At 33.1% G+C, this 21,889-nt stretch overlaps 3 protein-coding genes across 7 annotated transcripts; all 3 read left to right on the forward strand.

Annotated features, from left to right (window-relative positions):
* The first annotated feature begins 392 nt into the window (after positions 1-392).
* LOC106341262 lies at positions 393-1,365 on the forward strand. 2 transcript variants are annotated; one of them, XM_013780066.1, is made up of 4 exons: positions 393-711; positions 818-928; positions 1,037-1,117; positions 1,187-1,365. In XM_013780066.1, exons 1-4 carry the CDS (start codon positions 439-441, stop codon positions 1,247-1,249), a joined length of 528 nt encoding a protein of 175 aa, XP_013635520.1. In that variant the 5' UTR covers positions 393-438; the 3' UTR covers positions 1,250-1,365. The 2 variants fall into 2 exon arrangements, with proteins under 2 accessions (XP_013635520.1, XP_013635522.1); XM_013780068.1 differs by lacking the exon at positions 1,037-1,117 and having other exon boundaries at positions 1,187-1,356.
* A 4,146-nt stretch (positions 1,366-5,511) lies between these two features.
* Positions 5,512-6,889, forward strand: LOC106340253. Of its 3 annotated transcripts, none has more exons than XM_013779137.1 (5): positions 5,512-5,740; positions 5,815-5,948; positions 6,027-6,226; positions 6,357-6,479; positions 6,546-6,889. In XM_013779137.1, the coding sequence occupies exons 1-5, from the start codon at positions 5,733-5,735 to the stop codon at positions 6,684-6,686; spliced, it is 606 nt and encodes a 201-aa protein (XP_013634591.1). In that variant the 5' UTR covers positions 5,512-5,732; the 3' UTR covers positions 6,687-6,889. The 3 variants fall into 3 exon arrangements, with proteins under 3 accessions (XP_013634591.1, XP_013634592.1, XP_013634590.1); XM_013779138.1 differs by having other exon boundaries at positions 5,815-5,933; XM_013779136.1 differs by having other exon boundaries at positions 5,815-6,226.
* Positions 6,890-18,677: 11,788 nt separating this feature from the next.
* On the forward strand, positions 18,678-20,098 carry LOC106339365. Of its 2 annotated transcripts, none has more exons than XM_013778156.1 (4): positions 18,678-19,196; positions 19,379-19,489; positions 19,568-19,648; positions 19,763-20,098. In XM_013778156.1, exons 1-4 carry the CDS (start codon positions 18,903-18,905, stop codon positions 19,844-19,846), a joined length of 570 nt encoding a protein of 189 aa, XP_013633610.1. In that variant the 5' UTR covers positions 18,678-18,902; the 3' UTR covers positions 19,847-20,098. The 2 variants fall into 2 exon arrangements, with proteins under 2 accessions (XP_013633610.1, XP_013633611.1); XM_013778157.1 differs by having other exon boundaries at positions 18,679-19,196; positions 19,772-20,098.
* Positions 20,099-21,889: the final 1,791 nt, after the last annotated feature.

Raw genomic sequence — 21,889 nt, forward strand, 5'->3', positions numbered from 1 at the left:
AATCTAATTGCTTTATAATATAATTTGTCTTCTTTTTTTTGTTCACTTTTGTCTTCATTTCTATAAACTAATAATTATTAGCTATCCAAAAGAGAAAATTTTTTCTTATACCCTAAAGATAAATCACGAGAGAAAATTTTACAAAATAATTTTTGGCCTATCCAACAATCTAATTGCTTTATAATATAATTTGTCTTCTTTTTTTTGTTCACTTTTGTCTTCATTTCTATAAACTAATAATTATTAGCAGGAAAAGTCTTATTAAATAACGTTTCAGGCGCGTTGTTTTTACAACAAATAATGATTCACTCTAACAACTAACAAGTAATCACACCCCCATAGCTGGCTCGGCCATTATAATACGTCCTGAAAGACCTATAGATGTTCTAAAGCTAAATCATCAAAACAAATAATATCACTCACAAAGAGAAGGTGAAGATGACTCAGTCTCAGACAAACGGCGGAGACGGAGCAGGAGCCATCGCAATGGCAGAGCCTCCTTTGAACAACGAAATAATAATGTTTAATAGGAGCCTGAGCACGAGCAGCTGTTTGTCAAAGGAAGACGAGGAGATGACTCGTACTGCGCTTTCAGCGTTTAGAGCTAAGGAGAGTGAGATCGAGAAGAGGAAGCTGGAGGTTCGTGAACGTGTCCAGGCTCAACTCGGTAGGGTCGAAGAAGAAACTCGCCGCCTTGCCACAATCCGCGAGGTTTCTCTATTTTTTTTCTTACATATAAAGCTTGACGTTTTGAACCAACTTGTGTCATTATGTTGTGTCGGTTGTGTGATGAATGATGGTGGTGTGTTTTGTACAGGAGCTTGAATCTCTTGCTGATCCCATGAGGAAGGAAGTTTTGATTGTCCGCAAGAAGATTGATAGCGTTTACAAAGAGCTCAAACCATTAAGTTACTCTGTTCAAAAGAAGGTGAATACCAATTATTCGTTTAAGATAGTTCAGTTTCACTTTAGCTTAACACCAAACTAAACCCTAAACCCCCCATGAAATTTTTGTTTTGTAATGGGAATGAAACAGCAAAGGGAATACAAAGAAGCAGTTGATGCATTCAACGAGAAAAATTTGGAGAAAATTCAGCTGATCACAAAACTTATGGACGTTAGTTTCTTGCTTTTATCTAACTTATTTATTTGTCTAATTTTGCTTTAATGGTCTTCTTTTAAACAGTTGGCTGGAGAAAGCGAGAATCTGAGGTTGAAGAAGCTTGAAGACCTGAGCAAGAGCATTTAGAATATCACAACACACATGCATGACAAAGATCAATCAAGAACTTACTTGGGTCTTGGTTCATTGTGTGAATTATGATGTATGTTCTTTCTTCTTTTGTAAAAAATTGAAATTTGTGGGTGTGTTTTTTATTTATAAATATTGCATACTTGTATGTAAAAAAGTTGTCATTCTTACACAAATCTTCACAGCACCTTTCATGGATATTACTTATGTTTTATATAAAGTCGTCTTCCCCATGCAAACAAACAAATTGATCTTATTTAAGTTTCAATGCAGCTTAGAAGGATTTAATATTAGTGTCCAGCTAACGATACAACTTATATCCTATTAAAACCTTATCGATAAATACATACACAGTCACATAGGTACAAATTGTTTGTTCATCTCAATATCAAATGGAACCAAACCAAGCGAGAAAGTTTTCACAGCCTTAACACATCTATCTATAATAATAAAGGAGACTTTTCTCCCACCTTAGCCCTCCACATCAGCAAACAGCATGAGGCTTTTACTGACACGTGTCAACCCCTGAAACTGAATTTTGTTTTCGTAAATCAAATTTATATGGCCGTGTATGTTACTTTTTGTTTTATTTGGTTAGGCCATGTTATTACATAAACTCGGCCCGACATTTGTCTTAGGGTTTTCTAAACTTCATCTTTGATGCTCAGCTATGGCAATGGTTTCAGATAATTTTTTTTGAAACGTTTGTACCTCCTTTAACTTCACCATAAATCCAATCATTAGACTACACTCACCTACCCTCCCACTCCGTCTTATTAATTCGGTCTCATTATTGGCGGAGGTAACGACTTGAAGCTCGACCTCACTCTTTTTCTTTGATTTTCTCTTTCACCCAAATCAGGCAAACCAGTATTTCAGAGAAATCGATAGTATCCAGAATGGCGAAATCTATATTCAAATCTTTTGCTTTACATTTGTGTGTAGGTGGAGCAAACAGTAGGTGAGATCATGCCCCCTAAATTTAAAAGCTCTCTCAGCAATTTAATTTAGAAGGGAATCATTTATCGTTTCTCTAAATTGACTCCTTTGATAACTCATTTTGACAGGTTCAAAATCTTGGACGTAAGACACATCTTCAAGATGCAGAACTGAAAATAACAACCAAACAACTAAAAGAGACGCTGGAAATTTCTAGCGAGATGCAAGACATCGAAATAAATTATTAAATAAATCACCGCTCAGGTAAATTTGTCATCTCTGGTATTTAAGTGTGTGCAAGAAAAACAATGATGTATGCAACTTACTGGTTGTTTCAATGAAACTAGGAAGTTAAAAGAGATGGCTGAAGGACACCTTTTAAATCAGCTCCGGCCATCAAGTGTCCTTGTCATAACTCATTTGGTTTTGTTCATGATTACGTCGCCCCTTCTTCTACCACATTAAACCGTCCTACCAGTCGAGAAACTGACATGTTGTCAAACACTGTCCCAGGGTTTTCTGAGGACCAGCACACCTGTTTTTGGTGGTGAAATTTACCTACATCAATCAAATCAAGCCACTGAACGATAAATAGAAACAACACACACACCCTTAGCAGGAGGGGCAAGGGATCTCAAAGGCGTCCGTTTCGGGTACATACTATTCTATTTCATATTTGGAGGTATTAGGTTGAACATGAAAGGAACTAACTCGGTGATGATGATGTCGATTGCAGCTGAAGGCGGTTTAGCAAGAAACAAGCAGAAGAGTTGTGTGCAGAGAACAAAAGATGAGTTTATGAACAATACAAAGTACGGATAATCATTGACAAATCAAATGTCAGTGTAGGAAGTGAAGACTTGGCCCAATAAAATCATTTTCCAGCGGATCGCATGGTCGCATTCAACATCTTCTGGGAGGCATGGCATAACCAAAGAATCTTCAGATTTTCTTGGTTTGGTTACACTTTGCTTACTGCATTTTATGCACTTTATAATAAAAGATTTTATATGATGCAGGATTAAGAAACCAGATTCCATATAAGATCAAAGCTTTTGACCGGTCAAAGGCAAAGCTGCTTGAAAGATTTCACTCACAACTCAGTCTTGTCTGAGCTTGAAGCGAACACTGTGGTAATTGAGTTAAGACAAGTTCAAGTTCCATTCATTCAAAGCAAATTAATATAAAAAGTTGAATTCCAATCTTTAGGAAAGTGTAGAAAACAAATCTGCCTACTACGTGTTGAAAACTATTAAAAAATTGATTTTATTCGATACAACATTATATGTATTTTGTTAACGTGTTTTAAAATATACAGAGTAAATAATCTAAAAATAAAAGATTAGAAATCCAACCAATAATATGCGTTCTAATACAATCACATGTTGGGAAACTATTTTCACTATGATTCACTTTTCCATCGAAAAAAACCAATTACATTTTGTGTTGAGAATCTAACTATAAAAATATATATGACAATTCAAACATGGTAGAGTACTTAATTTTTATTTTAATGTTTTATAGGTAAATAGTGAAAATTCTAACTGGAAACTTAATCCTTAGTATTTTATAAAGTTTGTAAGCCTCATCGCCATTGAAAGCTACATATAAAGAAAAGTAAAGTTCAAATTCAAAAGATTTTTGTTATGTATAGATTATGTAAAAAATGTCAATAAATGTATATAGATAATGGTTTTAGAATAATAAATATGAATGATTAATTTAAGAATAGTTTAGGTTTGTACCAAAATATGTTATATTTGTTTATATATATCGGGGCCAGTGCGTTTTAGGGTTAAGCTATGTTACATGAAAAAAAAGCGGGTACACGGATAATTTTAAATGATTTCATATTTAAACTGCGAAAATACACATAAATTAATTTTATAAAAGTTATTATATTAATTATTTTAATATTTCATAAATAATTGACACAATATATTTGAATATATATGTTATATCTCTAATAAAAACTTCAATGCATAAAGATAATTTATAATATTAGTTTTAATATTTGTATATTTACATTCTCTCTGTTTCATTAGTATTAAATTTTAAATCTTATATAAGAAAATACTACCTCCGTTCCCGAAAGTAAGATGTTTTAGGTTTTTTTCTTGTTCCACAAAGATAGATTTTCTATATTGTTAAGGTACTTTTTATACTTTTGAGGAACATTAATTGAGAATATTTGAATTGATTAAATTTCATTGGTGGAAAATTATTGGAAAGTGTATAATAAAGTAAAAAATAAATTAAATTATAAATATTTATTAAATTCTTAATAAGTGTGCATACTCTAGAAAATCTTACTTTCAGGAACAGAGGGAATATTATTTGTATTTTCTATTTAATTATAGCTTTGTGTGTTTTTGAATGAAAGCGTGATTCCAACATGGAATCGTAAGCTTCCAAAGTGTTTTCGAATAGGATATTTTTGAAGCGTTTTGGAAGCGCGATTTCGTAAGCTTCCATAAGGTTTCGATTATGATTCCGAAGCGGGAAGTGATCGTCTGATGAAGCTTCCGTGCAGCTTAGGGGTTAAGTGAATTTCAGTTTGAACTTAGGTAAAATATAAATTAAAATTATTATAAAATATGCTTATACCTTTTCCCGGTTCATACTTAAAAAATATGGAAGTTAAATTATGCAAGATTATTTATCAAAAGCCAATGTGATTTCAACTAATATTCGGTAAGAAGATTTGAATAAAAACATTACAATCATTAACCACAATCAAACGAATCAATTTTTTTTTGAACCCACTAGAGAATAAAAATGTCAAAAACAACTCATTAGAGAATAAAACATACGAACCCGGCGCGTATAATACCACTAGTAGGTATATAAGAGCAAGTGTTTTCGCATAAATGATGTGAAATTAGTTAACCAAGATGGGATACTGCAACCTAAACTAGCATAGTACATAGGATTTCGAGATACTGCCATCAGAATGTTTTCACTTAACAGGTATTAAATACAAATGTGTCATCCATTTTATGGGCTTGTTATAAGAGTTTTCTATACAACATTAACGCAACAAAAGTTTCTTGTCCATGGCGTTTAAATCATGGATTTTTAACGTAAAATCCCCTCAATTAAGTTTATTTCGGGTAAAAACCCCTAAATTAAAGATTTAACAGAAAAACCCTTAACCTAAATTATCTTAATAAATCAGGCCCTCTGTTACTTATACCGTTAAAGCCAAACGCAGCGTCTTGTGAAGTTCGTGAAACAACACGAAATGTTAATAAAAACAACACACTGTGTAATTGGAATGTCATGTAGTTCACCATTATCACTTTTAATCTTCAAGTGTCGTAAAAGTCCCATAATTACTGAGAGATACGAGGGATGAACCCTAATTTTCGAAAGAGTGAGATTTTGGGTATCGTTTGATTCTTGTGAGAATTCAAGAGAGGCTGAGTTCGTGAGTTTGAGACTGGTGAGAGAGTTGAAATCGAGAAGCTGAGTTCCTGTATTTTTGAAATCGAAAAGTAAAAGTGAAAGTGAAAGAGTTGATTTTGGAGTCACGTAGAAGATGAACAGGTAAGTTTGTGATTTTATCCTGCGTTTTTTTTTCATAAGTTTGATCATTGGTTTGATATATTTCCTTTCAACAGGAGTATTCACATTCGTTTACACGTTGGGGGATACTGGGCAGCAGATGGTACATACAATGGTGGTGAAACAAGATGTTGTAGAATTGATTTTGAAGACCCAACTCTCAAGATGCTTGAAAGTATGATTGCGAGTGGTGATTTTCCAGAGAACATGAATAGATTCTCTTATTTCAGAAAAGATCAGAGTAAGAAGGATGTATGTTCTGATACAGATGTGGTGGAGATGGTGAGCGCCTTTACTGAACTGGAAAGCGTAAATATTTTTGCTGTAAGAGCTGATGATCCTTATCTCGATGATGTTCTCATTGGAGGAGACGAAGAGGAAGAAGAACAAAAGAGTGATGATGAATGGACTGACTTTTACAAGGATGATTATGTTGAGAGTGAAGACTCAGATGATGATGAGGACAAAGTTGAGTTTCGAGTTGGCCAAGAATTTATTTCACAAGCTAAGTGTAGAGAGACAATAGAGAAGTAGACAATATAGAAATGTGTTTCTTTTGTTGCTTTGAACATAGGTATGTGATTCTTTTTATTTCCAGAAATGTTCTAATTGTGGAGAACCCAATCATAACAAAAGAACATGCAAGCAACCACCAGTCAATCTGCCTAATCCACCCAAACCGTCTTCAGAGTTTCCTTCCTTTCATGCCAACATTGTAATGGTAATGTTTTTTTTTTCATATCTCCTGTTATTGCTTGGAATTGATTATCTTGATATTTGTTTGTAGACATGTGGTAATTGTCATCAAACTGGACACAACAAACGCAAATGCACGCTGCCTTATGTGCCCAAGCCACCAAATATGCGATCAGGAAGACCATCTAAGAAGCAGAAGACAATCACTCAACTTGGCGAATCAACCATCTAAGAAGCAGAAGACCATCTAAGTCGTCTCATCTAAGAACTTGCTGTTTTAAAAAAAAAAAAATTGGAACTCAGCTTTAGAATCCATGTTTTGGTGTTTCAGATTAACTAGGATTAAGTTCATTTGAACCATGTTTTGGTGTTTTGTTATAACTCAGGTTATGGTCATTAGAACCATTAAAACGAAGTAAACTACGTTTGCTTGTTGCTATGTGTCTTGAAAGGTCATGTTATTTGTTTCTTCCAACGACAAGTGTAAGACATATTGTCTTAAAGGCTCATGTTATTAATCAACTCTTCAAACCCAACAACAGTAGAAAAACAAGTTAATAACAACACTTGAAACACTATCAAATGTCATACAGGCCAGTTAAAAATATCACTACCTGTTTTACTTCACTCACGCTCTCTGTTCATACTTGGTGAACTTCCAACGAGAAGTATGTCATCTTTCTTCACTTGTTCATACTTGGTGAACTTCTCTCGCCCTCACTCTGTTTTACTTCACTCACCCTCTCTGTTTTTGTTTTCTTTTCAACTTGATTCTTTCTGACTAAAGTCATATCTCAACTTTTCGTTGGACTTATTTTTTTAGTTGGCTTTTGCTTCTTCTTCTTTCCTTGGGTGGTAAGCAATCTCTTGCTTCCACTTCTTCATTCTTCTTCTACGTGACTCCTTGGTCACTTCTTCTTCTTGTTCATTTTCTTGTGTGGCAAGCTTCTTTGCTTCTCTTGAAGGATTTAATCAAAGTTCAATCTCAACAGCTACAACCACAATAACTGTCCTTGAACCACAATGATATTCAAAGACACAAGCTACAACACACAGACATAAGTAACATAAACTTTTCGAGAATAAAATCAGTTGAAACCAACACAGCAACACCGTACGTGTTCGATTACGAAACTAAAACTTAATTGGGAAGAGAAAAACGAAAACTTTAACTTGAGGAACAAATAAACTCAAAATTTTGAAGAACCCTAGTTTATATTTAGGAATTTTCGAGTCTCAAATATGAAGAAGAAGAAAGTCTGTCGTTTTTCTGTTGACACAAAACGCTGTGTTTCAACTAACGGGGTTTTTCAAAATTTTAACGTGACGAGTAACGGAGGGGGTAATTCATTACGATTACTTAGGTTGGGGGTTTTTCCGTTGAATTTTTAATTTAGGGGTTTTTACCCAAAATAAACTTAATTAGGGGGGTTTTACGTTAAAAATCCTTAAATCATAAACCAAACAAATATTTATCTCCTTGAACCCAATATAACCTTTGTTAGGGCCCAACAAATGCTTTTAGCTATCAATGTAAAGACCCATTAGCACTCAATTAGTGGACATATTATTAAGCCGAATCATGTCCACACTCCCATCTTTTTTGGTGGCCTACTTTCCATTTTTCGTTTTTTTCCTATTTTTTTCTTTTTTTTCTTTCTTTAACCAGGTCCGCTGGCCAAAATCCAACCGACTAATGTTATAATGTTATAGATGTATATCCACCAGTGACAGGCAAACCTGGTTACTCTACGTAGGAGTTAGAGATCCACGCCAGCTAACCATATAAAGAGCTAGCAATTTCTTTTTTTTTTTGAATTATACAGAGGTATCCTGACTCCACATAAGTGATCTAGACTAGTCACATGTTGCCACGTGTCGGTCCTCTGTCCCTGGCGATGCCGAAATGTTAATTCCCCAGTGGCCGGGATTCGAACCCAGGTGGCGGTACTCACAGTTGTAAGTCCTTTACTACTAGAGCTAGAGCTAGAAGCCCCGGTTAAGAACTAGCAATTTCGCATTTAAGAGGAATTAATTCTTGATCTGGACCAATTCATCCAGTGTAAACTACTAGATTACTACGACCTGGTTCTTTTCCTTTTTTTTTTATAATTACGTAATTTGAGATCGTTTGTTTAGTTATGCATTATATTTATTTACAATTTTCTCAATTCGAAAATAGCGTGCTCCATCAATATTTTGTTTACTGGTGAATGGGAATATTTTGATAAGTTAACGTGTAGTTTTACTACGTGTAGAATGAAAATATCTGTATATAATAGCAAACCAACATTCTGTGTCTGGTGACATCAGCATTTTTTTATAGGAAAATAAAACTGAACTTGTACGGTTAAGATTGCTTCAGTTATGTCATCTAATGGATAAAATTTTAGATTTATTTAGTGTATGATGTCACCAATACGCAAACGGTATCTCTTTAGTTTTCTTTCTTTTTGAATCGTCACTTCTCAAACGTTACAACTTTTCAAAATTACACTCTTTTAACGAATTTATACATCGTTTGTGTTTATGCTTAAAATCAAATGACCATCGTTCTTCTTTCCTTTCAGTTTTTTATCATCTCTTCTCAAATTTCTCTGTCTCTCTGTGGATTCTTTTTCATTATGGAATATCATTATCCGTTTTAACAATCGTTAAACCTAATTGAGGATCTCTAATATTGAGGCCTTTGAGTGCACGTGCGCACAAACTTTCTCTCCCAACTCACTTTCTCGGTTTCATCGAGGGTGGAGGCGCTGCAATTTGTCCGGTGACCTAGCCGGCGATGGTAGTGTTCTCTCCCTCCCGGACATTGTACAACGTGACGGAATAGCTATTGTCGGCGGTGATTAGTAGTGTCTAGGTCCCTGCGAGAGCGACATGCTCTGGTGACTCGTCGGGAAGACGACGGTTGGTCTCCGTTAGAGGACGGCGAGGGCACTGTCGGAACCTCGCTTGTCTGTCATCGGGGCGGAAGCTTGTCTTCTCCGGTTTCTAGAGTGATTCTTTGGCGACGGCGGAGGTTGGATCTGGGATGGCGGTTCCCTCTCCTCTGTCTTCCTAGCCGGATTCTTCATTCAAGGCTTCGATTGAGGAGGCTAGAGAACATATCTTCTTTCTCAATAACTCATTGATCTCCTCTGGTAATGTTTCCTATCCAGAATTTCAGAGAGTATATTTGTAGAATCCGAGATTCAATACAGCCAAGTAAATATTCCACATATCTCCACAAAGCACATATCTTATTTGTTTAAATATATCTCCAGATCAAAAATGTACATTTCTAGACTGAATCTCAGTCAAAACACCAGTGAATATAAGCAATATCGTCATCTCTAAAAATTATTTCATTTACCAAAATTTTCCAATTAAAGAGTTATGTTTCTGTTCATACCAGGGGAGCTGATCGTCGTTTGTCTGTTTAATTTTTTGACTCAGTTTTATAGGTGATGGATTATTTACCAAAAATTTTGTTCGTCCTTGATTGATAGAGGTGAATAGATTGTAGATATGTGCACAAACTTATTACTCTGATTAATAGCACAAAACACAGTGGCTCAAATGTTCATTTGGTTTCCAGTTGCAGCCTGACAAGAAGAAGGGAAACACTGATCGATGCGTTTCAACAATTGAGTTTTTGACTCGCCTTTGGGAGCAGATTAAATCGGGCAAATCCCTCTTTCTTTTTGTATCATCGGTACTTGCGAAAAATTGGTGACAATGATATTTTGTTAGGTAGGAGAATTTCGTTCTGGTGTAGTGAATATCCACTCAAATTTTCCAAGCATGGGAGATTTTCTTTTGGTCATCTGTAACTTTCTTGACAATAGAGCTATCTTTTGTCCAAATCATGTGTTTTCTTTGTTATTTATATTGTGATCATAATCTCTGGGGGAAGTAAGGACTCTCTTTTGAAGTTTGAAAGAATGTGTAACACAAAATTTGTTAGAATTCCAAGTTTAAAGACAGGCGTTGGTAAACGCGACAGGCGTTGGTAAACGCGACAGGCGTTGGAAACTTCAATTGCTTTCTTTGAACAGGATGTAGCATCCGTACAACAAACTACTTTGTAGTCTGGAGCAGCCTTAAGAGCATCATTAACTCTATAACCTCATTTGGGTTTCTTAATGACTTGTTTAATAATAAAAGTTAGTTAAGAAATTTAGTTAAGAAACTCATAGATTTTGTGCTCCATTGGGAGTTTCTTAATTAAAGATTCTTAAGAACACCAACCTGCAAGCTTTTCATCCTTTATTTTGTGTTTGTATCATCAATGATAATGCTATAGATTTCAGTATAGAGGTTAGTTACTCTACCAGCTTTTACCGCAATGATAATGCTATAGATCAGAAAATCACTTCTGTGATGATAACAGCATTGCGCTTTGTCTTTGCATCCAACATTTCAACTTTAGTTTTTCCTCTAACTACAACACGCCCTCGGCCAGTTCGGTAAGCATCTAAAACCCTGAAAATGCATCCACACGTTAGAGAACTATAAAGGAAACAACATTACATCAGGAAATGGCATATGCACGCAACTTCTTTTCTTTTTGATAAAGGTATTCAGCAAACTCAATAAACAGTCTGTGTAGATGTATTAGATAACATGTACGCTTTTACAATACAATCAAAAAGTCTTTCGTAATCAGTTGTTTCTCACAAAGTCTAGATAGTGGCTTGCTTAGTGTCCTTATATTTGATCATATAGTTAGCATAGCATGTTCATAAACTAACAGAGGTGTGCAACAATGAACGAAGCCTGAGTAGGATACTAAACAAGGACACATAATAAGAAGAAACACAGAGAGATAGAAGCACTATAGAGTACATGAAAAAGTGAAATTCACTCACATCGAGTCTGCATTCAGTGTATCGCAAAGCAGCAGCAGGATCTGCATCAATGGAGCCAAAATTTCCATATCCTTGGATAAGCGGACATCTCAAGGAGAAACTCTGCAAACAACAAGATGCAAAAAACGAATGCACTAAGACCAAAACAAAACAGTAAGACTAGACTACATTCCATGGTGATTGTATATACCTGAGCCATCCTAACAAAAGAATCATAAACAGTAGTATCTCCATGCGGATGAAATTTACCAAGAACCTGTAGTCACCACAAACATTACTCAGAACCACGCTCAGGCATCTGAAGAGGCAGAGGAAGAACATTTAGAAGAAGAAAATCACTTAACCTCTCAGACAACTCTGGCAGACTTCTTGTATGGTTTCTTGGAAGACATCCCCAGGTCGTGCATAGCAAACCTGTAAGAAAGAATCAAACTTAAAAAAAAAAATTGAATTTTTAATTTTTTTGCTGGAGAAAGACTAAAAATTTCAACACTCAACAGTATTCTCCGATGAACAGGCTTGAGACCGTCTCTAACATCAGGCAAAGCGCATCCAAGCAAAACAGAGAGTGCGTAAGCCATGTAAGAATCAGTAGCCTCCTTGTGAAGGTCAAAGGGGACGATACGAGGCTCCTCCCCGCCGCCATTGTTGTTGTTTTCATCTCCGGAAACAACCAAACCGCCGTTGTTGGCGGACTGTGGAGGAAGGGAAGAGAGGAAGTGGAGACCGGAGGGTTGAGTGCGGCGGAGACGGCATAGTGGGTCGGCTAGGGGGAATCGGAAGTGGCGAAAGAGAGAAAAGAAAAAAAATAAAAAATAAAAATAAAAAACATATTTTGTTTGGCTGACACGTGGTGTAAAAACCACACTAGACCAAAATCCCTTCTTAAAGATCGGCTATATGAAATTGATTTAGTTTTCGTTTAATTAAATGACTCTTTTACATTAAAAACTCCCTTAAACCTGGATAATCATGCTCTAAGACCTTTGTTTTAAGTTTGCAGATGTAGTCTCATGACATTTTAATTCAAAAGTTATTGTACCAGGCTTAAATAAATGACCAACACGATCTTGAACTAACCGTATCATTGCAATTATATAACTTTGTCTGCAGAAAAAAATTGAAATTAATTTAACATTCTGATTTGATGAAGTTTTGATCAATAATTTAATACTAATCTAAAATATTTGTAACATGTCAACAAGAGAAGTGGTTATAGTAAAATCCAGCAAAAATAATCGGTGGAATTTGTTTCAAGGAGAAGATGACGTATACGAGGAGCTTTTACATATATGAGGTTTACGTAATTAAACTGAAAACTTTTTTAGAAGAACAGATTTTAGGAAAGAAAGACGTAGACAAATACAGATTTTAGAAGAACACAATGCAACGTCTAACAAAAACTGTTTTTCACTAATAAGTAAAGTGTCTGTTATCCGCTGATGATATCATTTTTTAAAGAAAAAAAGTTTATCACAGTTTTATAATCTAATAAACATGATTTTTGTTTTCTTAGTAAGCTCTGACATTATCAGATTGTTATAGCTATCAAAGTTAAAACGAACTGAAAGGAAAGAAAGACGAAGACAAATAAAATTTTAGAAGAACACAGTGCAACGTCTAACAACTTAAACTGTTTTTTACTAATAAATAAAGTGTCTGTTTTCCGCTGACAACATCACTTTTTAAAGAAAAAAAAATTAATCCAAAGATTAAGTTTATCACAGTTTTATAATCTAATAAACATGATTTTTGTTTTTTTAGTAAGCTATGACATTATCAGATGGTTATAGCAATACATATATTTTTCCTAAACACTTTTTACATGATTCTTTTAATTTTTGAATTATACACTTTTTTACGGGATAATTTTAATTTCTGAATGTCGCACCTGTTCATATACCTCTTTTAATTTATGAACGACACACTATTTTCTACTTCTTTAAAAAAAATTAAAGACACATCATTTCATACATCTCTTTTGATTTCTGAATAATGCACCAAATAATCAATTGATACGTTCAACTGTTTAGGCATCTTAATTCCTCATACACCACAATCATAGGCAGATTATGAGATCTTTGGATATTACCTTCATATATATTTCTCTTAACATCTTCATGATATTTTTATAGAAATGTTTTCTCTATATATAATAGTAAACATGTTTTTGTCTTCTACCCACGTCATTATTTTTTATAAAAAATAGTCTAATACAACGATTGAACTTATCATAGTTTTACAATCTAACAAAAAGAATATATTATTTATAAGATTTAACATTATCAAACTGTTTCAGTAAAAGACATGTTCTTCTATACAAATATTTATCTTTGTTATTTCCAAATACACAAATAAAGACTAAAAGTAAAAATATATGAATGTGATAGATATAAAATCATTTTCGACTTTATATTATAAAATATTCAAAAAATTGATAAAATCTAATAATCTTTTGGATTCTACCATAAATATAATGTGAGTATGGCATACAAATGAATTGTAAAATATTGTTGTAATTTTAAAATATATTTTTCGTATGTAATCTACTCTACTTCTGTTTGAATTTCTAAGATAGTTTATGTAACAGTTGTAAATTTTGTAACTTAATAAGGTAAATATTTCTAAACCTTTATATTACAAAATAATTTAATATCTAACTAAATGTGGTGATGTTAGTGATAAAATAAATACTACTTATAAAAAACTAAGCATGAAACTGAAAACGTATCTCAAAATTGAAATAGTGCATTTAGAATTAGCCGGTTGTAAGTTGTACTTCCATGCATACCAATACATGAAATTGGTTCTTAAGAAAGTCTAATTTAATGGTTTAATTAATATTATAAATGTGAATTATTTATGTAGGATTCATATTGCAAATAAAAGGCATTCATTCATTAAAATAATTTTATATCTTCCGATTGTTATTTTTTTTTTGTTACTCTATAATATAGTGTTCTTAACAATATATTTTTATCTTGGAGAACTCTATGAACCACATATTTGGCACTCTATTTCCATTACATAATATTTCATGCAACCATTGTTTTATATATAATCTTAATTTAATTTTCTTTCTTATTTTAGGTTAGAATATGGAGGAAACTCACTTTTTAATTTTCTTAGATCAATATTCTCTATAAGAATTTTTAAACTAAATGTTTTAGATTAATTTATTTTAAATATGAATTACTTACGTAGAATTGTGATTAGAAGGCATCCACTTATTTAAGTACATCTCTTAGAACAACTGTTTCATTCGGTTAAAGTTTTTCAACAGTCGCGTCTTCTAAAATTGTCATTACAAATTGTATAAAAACTTTATGAAATTTGTTTGCAACTCAATTTCTTAACATATATTAGCATCAGTCATCTGATATTTACTATACATATATATATATGGGTAATAGGAACAATGCTTATTGGTTACCCAGGAAAACATTAGTAGCTAGATTACAACGATTTAGACAGTACTCGTCTGATATTTAATATTTGATCAGTCTTATATTATAGAGGTAAAAATATATCTTGTAATAAAAAACATCTATATCTAAAAAGCATTTTTCTGTAATAATAAGGTCAAGACTAATTTTTATTTATAATTGTAAATGAATTATTTTACAAACTGCTATTTTTTTCTAAATTTTTTTTGTAGATTATTAAAACACATCTACAAAAAATTTTATTATTATTTTGAGTAGCTAATGTTGTAATATTTGATATTTTCCCATAAATTCCTTAACTGATCAGTATTTTTATATGTGTATAGTATGTTTTGCAAAGTTGTGTATAGTTAATAAATGTGAGAAAAAATGAAACACAGATAATAAATATATAAATAAAAAATAAATAAAATTATAAAATAAATATATCTTATTAAATTAAATAGATAAAAAATTTAGTAAAGAATGGTTTAAATAGTACTATTACTATTTTGATGGTATAAGATCATCTCTAATGAATTATTCTATTTTTTCTTCAAAATACAATAACTCTATAATGGAGTTAGATTCTTCTCCAGTAGTACTCTATTTTAAAATGAAAATAGATTGATAAAGTAGGGTTAGAACATTTTTATTTCAAACTTTATTTATTTTATTTTTTGGACAAATATTACAAATTTTATTTTAGAGTGAAATATAAACAGGGTTAGAAATATTCTAAAATAAAGGATGTGAGGAGTATTTATTATCAAAATTAACTATATGAAAGAGCGTCTTCTCTCTCATTCAGGCAAATGCCTGAAAAGTGGAGATCGAAACCTAAATCGAGGAATCTATATTTATCAGTGGATGAAAGCATACTCTTAATTGAATCTTTGCCGAGAAACATTTTGAAAAAGTGCATTAATTTAAGGATAAGTTCCCGAAACTACCATATATCGGTTAATGGAATAATGTTTTGTAAACCTTTGCTTTAGTCTCTGGTTTGATGGTTACACATGCTGAAATGCTGATTATGGGTATAAAAAATACCCCATGCCAAAACAGTTGTCATGCAGAATGCGGATTAGGCTAATCAAAGAGATTGGCATTCTTAATACTGAACACAAGAGAAGGTCGACCAATCTTTGCCATTGTCCCAATATGATATTCCTAATAAAAATGTTAATTTATTTTCTCTAAATTCAACAGTCAATTTGTAGTTAATTTTGTTACATACATCTTACATCTCATTCTTAAAGTTATTAAATTGCTTTATTTTAAACTAATATATTCACTAATTAATATAAAAATATTAAATTAAAATATATACATTCTATTAATATTAATTCATATATTTTTAGTGAAGAATCTAGCTGTCCGCGCGAACGCACGGATTTGTTTCCTAGTATTTATAATTGACAGGCAATGGATTGAAGTCTTTGGACGCAATAGCTATGGTCAAGTCAATGGCAGGACACGAGACCAAAAATTCTCAATGATTTGTATACAAATTATTAGCTCTAAAAACAAATATCAATGCCTTGTAGGACAAAAATGGAGCAAAGGGTGGACAAAATATATACGGGATGGGATGTATTAAAAATTTTTTTTGTTTTTGTAACAGGGATGTATTTAGAATAAACATGCATTAATGGTATATTATGCATCTCAATACTACAGTAGAACCTCTATAAATTAATAGTGTTAGGACTTTGAAATTTCATTAATTTATAGAGATATTAATTTACAAAAATTTTCTTATTTAGATTTCTTATTTTAATATATATTTAATTTAAGATAAGAAAAATATTTGATTTTAGTGTTTAGACATTAATTGTTATTTTTTAAATTTGACATTTATATTCATTTTATTATATTATTTGGTGTATATAATATATATTGCATAGAACTTAAATGTGTTTTTAGATATAATATTACTAATTCTCTTCAAAAATATATTAAGTGTTAGAATAATATAAAGATAATTCCATTGTGAATATAAAAAACAATATAATAATAGGTTCTTACTTATATAAAATATGTATACATATAAATTATTAATTTATAGTTTTGATGAGACCATATATTTACATAAGATTTTCTAAAAAAAATATTATCTTATTATTTTATCGATTTGTTTCAAATTTTGAACCGGTCCAAGTTGGGACCGGTGAAATTTATTAATTCATAGAAATTATTAATTTATCGAGTATTAATTTATAGAGGTTCTACTGTAGTTCTTTGTTTTTGGGTTTTCTTCAGCCTTAGATTAATAAACATGTAGTTTTTGTTTTGATGAGATGGAAAGTAGTTGAAGTTATTTTATAAAAAGCTTGAGAGGATTTGATGAGTCGTGCTTGCTTTGCATGTACAGCTATGACGTTTATTGTTTAATCCAAATAAAAGTGATTCGACTAGAATTCGATTTAAAGATATTTTGGTTTCTGGTGGTATCAAGATTATGTTTTACATTTGATTGTACTCTAAACTACAGATATGCTAAAACAATACAATAAAAGTTTTACATATGATTGGTCGGACATGGTTGTCACTTGACATATGATTAGATCATTTCGTTGGCTTTGCTTATTTTAATAAAATAAAATATTAACAAGTGCAAATACCAAAATTGTATTCTCTCCAAAATACCATCAACAATTTAGTATTATTCTTATTTTATGCATTGGCACATTCCTACTTTTGCTTTACAGTAGACATGGGCATTCGGGTCCTCGGGTCGGGTTCGGGTTGGGTTCGGGTCAGGTCTTTTCGGGTCCGAGTCTTTCGGGTCCTGAAAATTTAGACCCATATAGGTACTTTAAAAATTTCGGGTCGGTTCCGGGTCGGGTCTTGCCGGGTCCGGGTCGGTTCGGGTTTACTTTTCTCGTACCCATTAATACCTGAATTTTTTTTGGTTCTTTAATGTTTCGGGTCGGGTCCAAGTATTTCGGGTCCATGTTCGTGTAGATGTCACATTTTCGGGTCGGTTCCTGATTTTTCGGGCCGGTTCTATATATTTTTGAGTCTAAAATATGTGTTTCGGGTCTACTTGTACCCATGAATCTTCAATTTTACCTGAACGTCAAACCTGCAATTTTGAAAACGAGCAATAACCATAACAAAATACAATCTGAAAACCTGCATGCAGTAACCATAACCATAACTAATATATATAAAACCTGATCAAGTTTCCATTCAAAAACACAAAAGAACAACATAGATCATAATATCATACTCTCAACACTCAAGTATCAAAGTATCAAAGATAAAACAACAGAACAGAGAAGAGATCATCAATCCAAAAACATGTAATTATACATAATTACACATCACGTCAAGCTCGACTTGAGTAAACGTAAAAAAAAAGATTTAGGAATTAGGGTTACCTGAGATCGATTTCTAGACGTCTCTGATGGAAAAGAATACACTGGATTTTCTGATTCCAATTTATAATCTGCTTGATTTTCGGATTTATGGTTAATATATTCCAATTTCTTTTTCTCAATCGTTTTTTTTTGGGGAATGGAAACAATTTACAAAGGAAAGTGTAAAGGACTAAAGGTTAGATCGGGTTTCAATACTAATTAAGTCTACTAACTTTCGGTTCTAAAAATACCCGATTGGGTCCCGGATCGGTTCTGGACCCGAACCTGCTACTCACGGGTCCCTCCATCTTTAGACCCAATAGGGTAAAATTCTCGGTTCCGGTTCTGGACCCGAACCTATATTTTCGGGTCGGTTCCGGGTCGGGTCCTCGGGTCCGGGTAAAATGCCCAGGCCTACTTTACAGGCATGAATGAGGCAACCAGCTTGTTTCCCACAGATAGTATTTCAATTCCATTTAATTAAATATGATTAACAAAGAATAATTCGATTCCTTAAAAAACGGTCGTAAGACGACTAATAACATGATTAAGTATAAGATTAGGTTAATAATGCAATTAAACGCTGTGCTTAATCATTTAAAACCAAACACACAGAAACACCTTTTCACACAAGAGCAGACCACTAACAATCCAGACACGCCTCCGCCATTAAAACACAACACAAGCCTTCTTCTTCGAGTCAGCGACAATAGGGTTACCCGAAGAGCCCCACGGTAACTCCACTGAGGATTCGATCTCCTGCTTTGGGTTAAGGAAGAAGAGCAACAAGGAGAAACCGAAGATGACTCAGACCAACGCCGGAGCTTCAACCGGAGCCGCCGCAACGACGACGGAGCTTCCTCCTCCTCAACCTCAGCCGCAGACGCAGAGAAGCGAGATGGTGTTGCACACGGGAAGCTTGAGCTTCAGCAGCCACATGTCGAGAGAAGACGAGGAGATGACTCGCTCTGCTCTCTCTGCGTTTAGGGCTAAAGAGGATGAGATCGAGAAGAGGAGGATGGAGGTTCGTGAACGGATCCAGGCTCAGTTGGGTCGGGTCGAGGAAGAGACCCGACGACTCTCCACCCTTCGCGAGGTTAGTTTCTACTCTCTCTCTAGAGAAAGTTGTCTCCTTTACGAGATTTGGATGTTTCTTGCTCTGTTTTTCAAGATCTAGGATTGGTCAAAGTTTTGACTTTTTGGACATGAACAGTTTGTGTCTTGATGGGGTTAATCTAAAGATGGTTACTTTATGTTGTGGTGCGTCTTATTATGCAGGAGATTGAGTCTATGGCAGATCCTATGAGGAAGGAAGTCTCTGTGGTTCGTAAGAAGATTGATAGTGTTAACAAAGAACTCAAACCTTTAGGTGCCACCGTTCAAAAGAAGGTACACTAACACACAAAACACACCAAAGATTTTGATCTTTAAAGCCAGAAAATTTAACTATATTTGTGCATTTAACAGGAAAGGGAATACAAAGAAGCACTTGATACATTCAACGAGAAGAACAGGGAGAAAGTGCAGCTGATCACCAAACTCATGGAGGTTAGTTCTGAGCTCTCTCTCTCTCTCTCATCTTTAGATTCCTAATTTTGTAGAGGTTTGTTTTTTTTATCGCATGTTATACATAAATGGTGTTTGGTTTTCTTCCTTGGGGAGATGGAACAGTTGGTAGGAGAAAGCGAGAAGTTGAGGATGAAGAAGCTGGAGGAGCTGAGCAAGAGCATTGAAGAAACCGTGTGAATGTGGTTCATGATACTAATTGGGTTTAGGATCGGCTTGGTTTCTTTGTGTGATGTACCTAGTTTTTACATTTTTTGTAACATGTGTGATTGTGGGTGATTTTTATTTTGTTAGGCTTGAAAAATCTCTGGGGGTTGGTTTGTAAAATTTGTGGGTTGTCTTATTTTTTGATTAACCAAGTTAGGGAGTGTGAAATGGGAGATTATTTACGATACTGAAACTCGTCACAGTGAAATTATTTTTCTTTGTGTTCTTGCTTCTCAGTAATTTGTTTTTTGAATTTGTCTTTTTTTTTCTAAGAATTTAAATTAATTATGTCGAATTGTTTTAACTGTTTTTGCAAAAGACAAGTGTATCTCGCGTGCGCTTTTGAATCTAAAGCTGTCGGAACGGCCTCATAGTTGTTTAGGTGAGAACTCCTGGATTACTATTGTCACTTAGCTAAAATTGTATTATTCTCAATCAAAAGGATTAGAAACTATCATGTTTCATTTCAGTTGAGTATAAACCCCACGCTTGAAAATAAAGACATAATAGTCTATTTACAATTTGCAACTCTCAGCCACCATCTAAGGTTATAAACTTATATAACCATGGAAATCTTGAGACGAGATCATTTCATAAATATATAGTGGTTCTTAACATTTATGTTGAGTTGCCACCACATTAAGAAAAAAATGAAGTATGATTTTGTTTTATATCACATTGTTATTACAGGCAACGTACACTCATGTCAAAAGGCACCTTAGTTCTTAGGATTCTGAACGAATCTCATGACCTTATGCTTTGGCCGTCTCTAATTTATTGACAATTTGGCTGCTATGTTGATGGCAAGATTCTCTCTTCTAGACAAACTTTTCACTGAATATTTTTTTTCATATAAACTTCAAAACATTTCGACTTACTTGAGAACGAAGTATAAAGGTACCATGAGATGGTAAGAAACCCCAAATCATTTTTAAACTTTTCTTGGTAAGACAGATAGCTCACAAATGATCTTATACAGCATTAAGTCTTGAAGATATCATGATTTGAAATGTGGACCAAAATTAAACGTCGAAGATGAATGGATTCTATATGTTTATCAATGTTTTATGCATGGACTATCCAATAAATTAGAGTCAATAGACCGTCTATATAGTTTGGGCTACAATGCGTCTAGTCAATAATAATTCCCAAAACAGGTTAACTAGGCCATGATAATTTTTACAGATCTATAGTTTTTTGCTATAAGTTGAATGTAGACTATTTAGTATCCGTAGATACGAGTAAATCCCAAATTTGTATCCAAAAGCTATTGTATTACAATTTTCCGTTATATTGTTTGTTAATAAAGTATTTTTCTTAAAAAGTACTTTCATAATAATATTGCCTAATGTTTTCTCTCTTATTACTAATGAAATTTTGATTATTTTTACTCTAAATACTACATTAAGAATAAATACAACCTTTTTTTTCTTTCAAAACTAAATAAATCAAATATTTATTAAATAACATTTAATATCAATTGAATGGACATGGTAGTTTAAGGAAGGAGCATGGAGATCAAGGATGCATGCTAAGAAAGAAATCTGCAACCGTCCCAATCTAATGGCAAAACAAATTTTGAGGAACAATGAATAAGGTTCATTTAATTTGAATGAGTGATAGTGTTACATCTCCTATATATTAATTGAGAAGCATTTGAAAAATTAGAACCTTAATTTTGTATTAATTAAAAAAAACCTCAAATCCTAGGTGGCACTCTAAATGACTTCTAAATTCTATTTCAAAGAATTCTAGAGCATCTAATATAAAGTATAGTTTCATCTAATGGTGTCACATTATTCCATAATTATATAACACTAGAGAACATTATATTAACCTAAAATATATGAAGTGTGTATTATTTCCTTAAATAAAGGCTACGGAATTACCTAATATGATTTACATATATACGGGAATTAATGATTATGAATAATAAAGATTTGATAACAATTTTTGCATCCTTCTTCATTTTTGTTAAATTTATATTATTAAAAAAACTTAAACAATCACATTAAC

This window comes from Brassica oleracea, chromosome C4, assembly GCF_000695525.1.
Source record: "Brassica oleracea var. oleracea cultivar TO1000 chromosome C4, BOL, whole genome shotgun sequence".
NCBI lineage: Eukaryota > Viridiplantae > Streptophyta > Magnoliopsida > Brassicales > Brassicaceae > Brassica > Brassica oleracea.